The 10,930-nt window shown below is 39.5% G+C and overlaps 1 protein-coding gene across 3 annotated transcripts in view; it reads left to right on the top strand.

The window, feature by feature from the left end:
- The window catches only part of Hdhd2 (haloacid dehalogenase like hydrolase domain containing 2), a 40,284-nt gene that overhangs the window by 25,743 nt on the left and 3,611 nt on the right, over positions 1–10,930 (top strand). For all 3 annotated transcript variants that reach the window (XM_004623628.2, XM_023714627.1, XM_023714632.1), the window contains 2 exons: positions 6,183–6,399; positions 8,847–8,910. In XM_004623628.2, coding sequence (XP_004623685.1) covers positions 6,183–6,399; positions 8,847–8,910 — 281 coding nt within the window. The remainder of the gene's footprint in view (positions 1–6,182; positions 6,400–8,846; positions 8,911–10,930) is intronic.

Raw genomic sequence — 10,930 nt, 5'->3', positions numbered from 1 at the left:
TTTAATTTTTCGGGGATGAGAAGTTGCTGCCTGCTTGGCCTAGCCCCTGGTTCTTTGGCTCTGTCCCTTAATATTTCTTATGACCCTTAGGCAGTCTCAATCTTGGTATACCAGGAAGAACAAAAGTGGCTATCACCATCAGTGAGAACAGTAGTATCAAACACAGACAAAGGGAAGTAAACTTTAACTGTGTGAACTAAATGTGTGGTTATATAACAATTTAAAATGAACTAAAAAATTGTATGCAGTAAATAAACCCTCAATATGGCAATTTTACCTTCAAGGAAAAAATTAAAAGGAATTGGGGAAAAATAGGGAAATAGAAGAGGAAGAGACTAGAAGCAAAACTGGAGGACAAAGGAATATTACTCAAACTTTGGGAAAACTGGTGAAGAAGACAGAGAAAGAGAGAAGGAAGAAAAGAAAGTAAGAACAGAACAACAACAAAAAACCTAAAATCATTGGTCACACATATAAAAACAGGAACAATCAAGAAAAAAAAAGAGTAAAACAAAGTCTACTTCAAGGCACGTCTCTGCTGTTAGTAGTAGACAACATGGAAGACAGAATCCAGATCCCAGTTGATTAATCCCAGCAAGCCAGCATCCTTTTATGCAGTGGACAATCCCTGGAGCCTGCACCTTTAGTTCCACTGTAGTTGAGGCTGGTTACTGACTGTGAGACTTGAACCTGATTTGTTGAACCTGCAACAGTCCTGCTGGCTTGAACTCAGCCTCTAGCTTAAATATGCCTCCTTGACCTAGGAGATAGCTATGTCTGTCTCCCTAATCTTGTCACAGGGTCCCTCTAAGTGGATCTTGCAGCTGAGTTCCAAACTCAATTGACTTCTCTCCAAAATGGCTGCCAGCCAGTCACCCTGTCTTGGGGAGAAAGTTGAACCTGAGTAACTCACTAGCCACTGCAGTCCGCTACATTCACTGTTCCAGTCCATTGGTGGCCTTCATTGTGGAGGCTTCACAGATCTCCAGTAGTCATCCTATATCTGCAGCGGGTTTTGTTTTTTGTTTTTTGTTTTTTTTAATGTATTTGCTACAGAGTCTCACTATGCAGGTCAGACTTGTAGCCGTACTCCTGTTATCAGCCTCCCCAGCACTGGGATTGCAGGTGTGCATTACCACGCCCAGTGTCAGTGTCCAGTTGGTCAAACTCCGGTCCCTGTACTTGCCTAAGCAGGCACTTAGTCTGCTGGCACTTAGTCTGCTGAACTATCTTGCCGACTCTGCATCTGTAGATTTGAGCTGCCCCTCCCATGCAGTGAGTCCTAGGCTCAGGGAGAAAGCGCCGCCTGCCACCCTTTTGTTCTTTGTGAAAGTATCTCTCTTTGCTCTCCCCTTGAGCCTCTGTTCTTGCTTCAGATCCTTCCTTAGTTCCAGGGACCCACTTCCTCCCCCTTTGCTTCCTCACTTTGGTATATCCCAGTGTCTGAACAGCAGATTTGGGAAGGCTCTTTCTATGCAGCTCTCTACTCTACCACCATCTCAGAAGTCCCATGAATAAACATGTTGGAGATGAGAAGTTGTTTCAAAGCTTAATAACTTAAGTTATAAATCATCCCATAGTATAGTATAAGCAGTAAAAAAATTTAGTTCACAGATTTAAAAAACATGGAATACAGAATTCATTATCAGACACTGCCTCTGTTTTATAATTTGGAAATGTTCCTTTATGATCAAGGTAACTCTTGTTACTCTGAATAAGTTGAAGGTTAATAAGGCACAAAAACATTGTTACCATTTTTTCTAAATCATATAACATACACAGGTACACTATTTGTAAGTATACAATTCAGCAGAATTTTACACACAGATAGGTTCATATAACCCCCACTGTGTTTGTGTGAAGAATGATTCAGTTCCCAAGAGGGCTGTCTTTGCTAATCAGTGCCTTCTCTAAAGTAACCATTGTTCTAAGTTCTTGATCTTGAAGTGTATGAAATCATACAATAATATAATATGTAGACGTTCCTTTTACTGTTTTGAGATTTATTGTTACATGTAGCAATGCTTTATGTTTTGTTGCATTTCTTTTTTCATTGTTATGTAGTAGTAGTCTATTGTATGGATTTTCCTTTATTTATTTGCTGTTAATAAGTATTTGGATGGTTTCCAATTTTGTTTCTAGGAGTAAAGCTGCTATAAATACCCATCTACATGTCTTTGGGGGATATATGCACTCATTTGAGTATAGAGCTAGAAGTAAAACTGCTAGATAATAGGATAGGTAATTGGTTAGCCTTAGTAAATATTGCCAAGTAGTTTTCCAAAACAACCGTATGAAGTCATACATTGTGACTTGCTAAAAATGAAAGTTTATTTGCTCCACATTCTCACCAGAATATTGACAGGCTATGTAATTATAGCTATTCCATTTGATGCAGATAGTTGTAGCTTATTGAGTCTTTATTTAATTTGCATTTCTCTGATGAGGTTATTGATACCTTTCTTTATACTTATAAAAAGGCCATTGATTTCTTATTTTGTTATGCCCATTCAAATCTTCTGTAAGCTTTATTGTTGTGCATGTAACAACTCAATGTAGAAGCTATTTGAATTTTGGTAAATTGTATGAAATGTGCATTCAGCAATATTTATTGCAAACACTTATTCTTTCCCCCATTGAATTGCAGTTATGCTTTTGACATAAATTGGGTGAGTATACAGATGGCTGTGTTTCTAGATTCCTTATCCACAGTCTTGATAATGATAGTTTTATAACTCTTTATATTTAATAGCATACATCCTGCAATATTATTTTTCTTTAAGACTATCATAGCTGTTCTTTATTATTAGTACTTCCATATAGATTTTGGAGTTCAGCTTAAGTTCCACCACCACCCCCACAAAGAGAAAAAAAAAAAACCTTTTTTGGGAGCTTGATACTTTATTGAATCTGTGGATTTGGTAGAATTTGCATCTGAATATAATGTGTCTTCCAGTCATAATGTGTTAGGACTGATGTGCTACAAGAATTAAATATATTTTCATTTATTTGTTTTTCTTTTTTATATTCTCATGTCAGTGTTTGTAGTTATAAAATATGAATCTTGGGCATTTTTTAAATCATTGTAATTTGTGTACTTTGATGGTATTATACATGGCATTTCATTAAATTTTATTTTTAATTGTTAATATAAATTTCATTAGGTCTTTGTGTATTAACCTTGTGTGTAGCAACTTTCTTACATATACTTGCCAACTGTAAAGATTTATTTGTAGAATCTTTTGGGTTACATTTTCTATATAGATAATTGTGGCATCTGCAAATAATTAGGTTTTATTTGTTTATTTGTTTATTTTTCTGTATTTTAGGGAAGGATCTACAGGGTATTCAGGTCTCACTACTAGATCAGACTCTAGTGCTCCTCCTGTTCACAGCCTCACAAGAGCTGGGATTACAGGCACGTGCCACCATGCCCAGTCTCAATTGCTGGGGGCGGGGCCGGCATGGCAAGCCTGGGGATTGAACCCCTAGCCCCTGTGCCTGCTTGCAGGCGCTTTAATCCACTGAGTTATTTGGCCAGCCCTTTGCAAATAATTAGTTTTATAATCTTACAATTTTAACATTTTTATTTCTTTTTCCTTATTTCATTGTTGGAACCTCCAGTATGGTATGAATAGAAATGGAGATAGCAAGTAGCATTGTCTTATTTCTGAATTCAAGGAAAGATAACACGGTGTGTTGGGAAGAGTGCTGAGTGGTTTATAGATGTTCAAGTTTCCGTTACTTGTTTTAGCTTTCCCTGATTGGTGTGATGGAGTTTAACCAGCACCTGTGAGTGGGCTCCTCATCTGGAGATTCAGCCCAGGCTTGACCTAGAATCATTATGCCTCCGTTTTCTAGCTGGGATCACAGTTGTGCACCATGCCTGGGCTTACCTGAGATTTTTTTTTTTTAACTTTCCTGGAATTTACAGCCAGAGATTTTGTTATCAGGCCTTCATTTGCTCTTTTCTGTCACAAGTAGAAAGTTTCCTGCTAGGATGTTATTTCTGGTGTTAGAAAAACGAAAACCTTTATTGTCTGACTAATAAGTATGAAACCACTCCAAGCAGTAGTAGTAGTAGTAGTAGTAGTAGTAGTAGTAGTAGTAGTAGTAAAAAAAGGGTGTCTTTTTTCGCCTTTTGGACTAGAGTCTTCCATAATCTACAGTAGTTTTGCACTGCCTGTGTCTGCCAGGGTGGCATCACCTTTATAGTAATTCTCCTGCTTCAGCTTCCCAAGTACTGGAAACACATGCATATACCACTATGCCTAACTATTTCTGATATTTAAAAAATATATATTTACCTATAGAAAATCTTTTAATCTGTGTTCTAGAGAGTGTTTCTTTCCATCCTAGATATACCTCGGCTCTTTCAAGATTAAATGATGCTTGCTTTGTGCAAAGAAAAGCACTAGAAGGAGGAGCGATTTCTCTGAGCTGTGTGTCTTCCTGGCTTCCTACCGCAGTGCAGAACCACTTTCCATTTATTTATTTATTTATTCACTATTTTTGTTTTTGGTACCCGGAATAGAACTCAGGGCGTCACACTTACCAAGTAGGTGCTACACCATTGAGCTACATCCCTGGCCCCCACTTTCTATCTAGGGCTCAGTCCTTCCAGGGAAGGCCATAAGCACTGCTTGGGAACTGAGTGTACACATCAATCAAGCTGATAAGTCTTAACTCCAGTTATTACATGATAAAATATTAGCAGAGTTAAATCAAATGAGTTTTTGGTTTGGCTATATAAGTGGAAAGCAATTTTGAGGTCTGTTGTATAAAGAATTCCAGTTCCGTGGTAGAGAGGCAAATAAATGGGATTGGGGGTGGGATGGAAAAGGGGAATAGATAGATGAATCACCCATTGCTGTCTCTCTGCTATCCACTGTGGTTCTTTAAGGCCAGCAGGGGCTTTGCAGGTTTCCTAATGCTGGATTTCAGGATTTGCTTTCAGAAATAACTTTGTGTTAGTATTGGTAAATAAATTTGAAGGGTTAGTCTTATGCTGTGAGCAATTTGTAGTAACTAATTGCCACTGTAATTGTTCAGTATTGGTTTTTACTTAATAAAATACTTAATCATAAATGTCTAAATTTAGTAACTCCCACAGGAAAGTATTTCCATGCCCACTGACAAGATTAATTTAGCAGTTTCCTGGTCAAGTGCTTTAATTACTCATAATTGTGAAGGGCAAGGTGTGATGAATTCTTCCTTCATGGACATACTAAATATTTGAACTAAGGTGAGATAAGGTAAATTAAGTTAGTGAGGTCAATTTGTTGCCTGGGTTAAAAGCACTTTTAAGACATCCATCATATTCTATATTCCATTAGATAATAATCCATTTGTGCCTACTGCTCTGTGAGTAAAGGCTTCTTTGTTGACGTAGGTGGCAGAGTTGGGAAGCTGAGGATCAGAAAGTATTAAGTTCATAGAGAGTTACCATGCTGTGCTTGAGTCATGGAGGATGCCTAGTTACGTGTAGTTTTTGTTATCAAACTGATGGAAAACTCCTGATGCCTTTGTTTGGCATGTGAGTGTGATCAGCTGTCTTTCTGGACTTGACTGTTGAGTCCACTGTAAGCCTTGGTATGTGCTTTGGGAGATGGCCTAATGTGCAGACTGCCGAAAGCAGTCAGAAGGTAGAATGAAGAAGTAAAATCGCAACAGAAACTCCGAAACACTCTATTAAATTTCTTAAGTGAAAGATTTGCTATTTGGAGTAGCGGGAACAAGGAGCCAACTATTTTAGTTCTGCATTTGGTGTGTCGCTGTGGCAACAATCATGTAGCATTGTCAGACGCTGGAGAGCCTCCTGCTTACCATCCGGGAAGGATGAAACAACTTGTCTCATTAAGTTAAGCTTCTTCCCTCAAGTGCCTTATTTAGCTTTAGTTCTTTTAATTCTCTTTCCCTGGTGATTTGAGTAAAGTGTCTGAAACCACTAAAGGTAAAAGGTTGAAGCAATCCCAAATTTAATAATCTATCACCTTTCTTTAGTGTAGCTAAGTGTAATTCCCGGTAGTTCTTTGTGAATTCATTAGAAGACAGCAAGTCATTAAAAGTTAATAAGAAACTATTTGTTTCTGTGAATGTGAATAAAACCACTTTGTAAGTCTGACTTTGCCAGTTATAAAATCCTTGCTTTTAGCCAGTTTTCATTTTCTTGGTCTCTCTAGGTTACTCCTGGATGGAGCACCTCTGATAGCAATCCACAAAGCCAGGTATTACAAAAGGAAAGATGGCTTAGCCTTGGGGCCTGGACCATTTGTGACTGCTCTGGAGTATGCCACAGACACCAAAGCCACAGTAGTGGGAAAGCCAGAGAAGACATTCTTTCTGGAAGCATTGCGGGGCACTGGCTGTGAACCTGAGGAAGCTGTCATGATAGGAGATGTAAGTAGAAGAGCAAAGCCCTGAGCTCCCCTGTCACACTGGGAGAGCCAGCTTCAAACCCTATTGTAGGGAAACAGTTTCTGTTACAGTGAAGATGCAGTAAGTAAAGCAAGCTTTCCCGTTGATGTTGGTGGCCTTCTAAAGAACCAAAACTTTGATTGTTTCTAACATTGTTTGATGGGACATACATAATTTTAAAACCATTTATATTGTAAGTCAGTTAAATATTTTGTTTTTCTGAAGGAAAGCCCTCTCAAAAAATCTAATTTTTTTATAACATTACTTCTGTGGAGAACAACCTATACCTAAAAATTGTGCCATTACTTTTTCCTAAGCACATGCACTATGGATGATTGCTCAGTCATTGTGCCACAGGTAGCTAAAGATGTTAATCACCCCAACCCTTTCAATGGCAGGAGTGTGCCTGGGATGATTAGAAGCCCTAGTCATACATGCTTGTGAGCACTCTCAGTTTGCATGCTATGTGGGGCAAACGTTATTCCTGTGTGTGCTGTAATGGGGAAAGAGCTGGGAAGTATGTGCCTCATGGAAAGCTGGCAAGGGTTTACTTCAGTTTTTAAATAACCTGAGAGCCTACACGTGCCTCTCAAGATTGTCTGGTTACAAATCTCTTCATTTTGTAGACTAGAAAACTGCAGATCAGAGGGATCTAGTGGAAGAGTTGGAAGTAGACTTCAGAATCTAGACTCCCTCCTAGCTTTTTTTTTTTTTCTTAACAGTAGTTTATTAGTACATGTGTGTAGTATATAAGGGTTATCTTTCTTGTGGAAAGTTGGTACGTATTCCTTTTTTCATCCCCTTTGATTCTGTCCTTCCCTCTTTTTTTGAAACAGGGTCTCACTCTGTAGCCCAGGCTGGCCTTCAACTCATGAACCTTCTCTCTCAGCCCCCAGAGTGCTGGGGTTATTGGCATGTGTCACCATGCCTGGCTCCTCCGAGGTTTTTTAACTTGTAGTGATGGAAATGTTATCCTGGTCTTCCTGGTGTTGTCTTTTTCTGTAGTCACTCAACTAAAATCATTATGATAATCTTGGACAGTCATATATTTTGAGAAGTCATGTTTCAGTCCACCTTTTTCTCTTAAAAATCCTATAGCTAGGGCTGGTGAGATTGCAATGCCAGCCCCACCTCTGGGCACACTGAATCGGCCACCAAGACCAAGTGTGGTGGTGCGGCCTGTAAACTCAGTGCTGGGAAGGCTGAGACAGGAGGATCACTGGGAGTCTGAATTGTGTAGTGAGACCCTGTACCAAATATATTATAAAAAACTTACATCTGACTTTGCTGGAAGAAGTGGTAGCTTGTGAAAAAGTGGTGTCTGAGGCCAGAATTCTTTCGTACAGGACATGCCATGACTGGGACAAGTGAGGAGGAGGGAGGGGTATGAGACAGCTGTTAAGATATATGCCGGGTTATGTCACCCATGAGAGTGGCAGTCTCTCTTCCTTTGCTCATGCACTTCTCTTCATTTCCCTTCTTCCTCTCTCCTCCTCTCCACTTCCTCAACAGAGCAGATTTAGCTATAGCAGAAAAGGTTTTAAGGTAGACCCTGATGAAGATTTTTAAATTCTAAAGCTCAATTCCAAGAGCTATTACTGAGGATTTTTTTTTTTTTTTTTTTTTTTTTTTTTTTTTTTGGTGGTACCAGGGATTGAACTCAGGACCTTGTGCTTACCAGGAAAGCACTTACTCCACTGTGCTATTTCCCCATCCCCTGAGGAACTTTTAAGGCAAAATTTTTCTTCAGGCATGATCTGGACAAATTCTTATAAGCATGAGATGGCAGGGTTGATTTATCTTGATATTTCTTTCAGATTTTTAATTACCTTACATTCATCATGATAGGCATATGTGTACATACACACATGCGCACACACACACCTTCTTTTGGTTTGGGTTGGGTTGAGTTTGGTTTTTTGATACAGGAACTCACTGTTTGCACACACTGACTTCAGATCCCTGAGCTCAAGCGATCCTTTGGTTGACTTGATCTCACCTGTTGTGGGCTGTTGGATGGAATATAAGGATAATAAATTATGTGGGCCACAGAAAAACTGTCTTCTGAATCTCCATCATATTCTGACAGTAGTTGGATTATTCATCTCATGAGCTGTCATATGCATAGAATACTTTTCTGATGTTTTTCTTTTTTGAGATTATGGATGTTTATGTGATAAGCATGAAGACTCAACACATCTGTGTTGAGTCAGTGGAGTTCTTTATTCTAGTGTACCCCTTCTACGTTGGTGCAGTACTTCCTGAGAGTACTGCATATGAAATCACTCTTTTTATACCTTTTCCTCTTTTATTAACAAATAAGATGAAACAAACAAACCCAGAAGATTGCAGGTGGCCATTATATCATTGGGGATATTTGTTGACAAGTTAAAGCCCCTAGGCTAAATACCTTCTTTATGCTTTTCCAGGATTGCAGGGATGATGTTGGTGGGGCTCAGAATGTTGGCATGCTGGGCATCTTAGTGAAAACTGGTAGGTATCTTATGCATGTGGTTTTGCAAAAACAAGGCGGTAGAGTTCACAGTTACTAAGAGTGTGCTTTACAGAAGTAGGAGAGCCCCAGATATTTTAGTTCTCTTTGTAACACAAAACAAAAATGAAATGGGTTTAGGATCACAGAGACATGCTCATGATGGACAAAGGTGGGAAGATCAAGGCCAGAGATACTTTAATACGCAGTGATAATCATGCAGTTCTACACACTGTAGTGGAGAACAGGACCGTGGGTTGTGGTGCTGGATGAAAATACCTTTATTGTGTGTGTCACTGTATGATGATGAAGTTGATCTCTAGGAACTGGATAGTTTCCTGTTTACATTTTTAAAAAAGTTTTTAAATATATGATACTTTTTCCTTTTCCCTTTCTGTTTTTGGAGATCAAATGGGAACTGTTTCCTGTAACAAAATTAGGTTTATTGTATATGGTCTCTTCAATAAGTTTAGGAAAAAGGAAGGACCTTCTTGGAGAGGAGTAAAGGCATGTTGACTACAGGGGACTGGCCAGTGTCTGGTGTCCTGGTCTCCGCTCTGCACTGGCTAGCTATGTGAGAACGCTTGTCAAAACACTTCTCTTCTTTGAGCTGTGTAAGAATGATTCCAACATACTGACCCCTTGTGTTTCTCATAGTATACTGTCCAGTGAATTCTGTGACTAGTAGTCTTTGTACATTAAGAAAAGAACAGGCTTAGGAGCTGTGAGTGGAGTTGAATACCTTTGCATTTGGAACTTAATGGGATTCCCAGTTGTATTAAAAAGGTCCACTTCCAACACCACCCTCAAAAGAGACCTGCTAAATTTGGAATTAATAGCAGATAGCCAGAAATCTTGTTCAGGAATTTTTATCAGGCTGTTACAAATCAAACAGCTGATAAAAGGTTTTAGAGATATTTCTATGAACTTGTTTGCCTGGTTTCAAATAATGGTGGCAAAACTAACAGGCTTTTCAAAAAAAGGGAAAAGTCACAAAAGCATTACCACAGGGAAATCCTTTGAGGAAGTGACTGTGATCTTTGTTCAAGAAAATTTTACTATGTGGCTCCTACCTGTAAATAGTCCCAGCATTCTGGGAAGCTGAGGCAAGAGAATCATTGGTTCAAGCCCAGCCTGGGCAACCTAGCAATACTCTCAAAACTAAAAACGACTAGGGATATAGCTCAGTGCAGAGGCCTTTGCTTGACTCCCCAGTACTGCAAAATGAAAAAGATGAAAACAGAGCTGGGGAGATAGCTCGGTAAGGACCCAAGTTTGATCCCCAGTACCACATGCTGTGCTTGCCCAGAACCAGGCATGGTAACACATGCCTGTAATCCCAGCGCTGGGGAAGCTTGAACAGGAGGGTCACTATGAATCTGAGCTGCGTAGCAAGACCCGTATCAAATAAGTAAGGAAAAGAAGACATAACTATAAGAATTTAAAAATAGAAACAGGAAAATGTAGATGGAGCCATGGGTGATTAAGAAGTATTTGTTTTGACAAGGCCATGTTGAAAGAGTGAAAATATCAACACTGTGCCTGCTTCAGGGCTCTGGAGTAGACGGTATGTTAATGGCCTTTGTACATGTGACACTCAGGCCTTCTCTACAAGAATCACATTGCGGGGGCTGGGGAGATGGCTCAGTGGAATAAGCGCTTCCCTGGCAGGCGCAAGGGCCTGAGTTCAATCCCCGGTTCCGCAAAAAAAAAAAAAAAAAAAAAAAAAATCACATTACAATAAAAAGGAATGATCTTCTCCAACATAGGGCAAAGACATGGAGAAGATGGCTGGGGTTTTTAGACATAGTATCTGCTAGGCAAAGCCTTCTAATGAGGTGCAATAGTTCTGTTGCTAGAGGAGCTGGATTAGAACGAAAAAAATCTGGAGAAAGCCAAAGAATGAATAGTAGAAAACACAGAAAAAGGGATGAGAGAACAAAGAGAAAGGCGAAGTAAAGCAGCAGCCTGGAGGCCGTACTGCAAGAGGTCTCCTTCCCCTGGGCCTGAACTGGAGACTGG

The sequence above is a fragment of the Octodon degus genome, unplaced genomic scaffold (assembly GCF_000260255.1).
Source record: "Octodon degus isolate 3935 unplaced genomic scaffold, OctDeg1.0 scaffold00003, whole genome shotgun sequence".
NCBI classification, from domain to species: Eukaryota; Metazoa; Chordata; class Mammalia; order Rodentia; family Octodontidae; genus Octodon; species Octodon degus.
The sequence above is the reverse complement of the archived record's forward strand: the minus strand, read 5'-3'. Positions and strand labels throughout refer to the sequence as shown.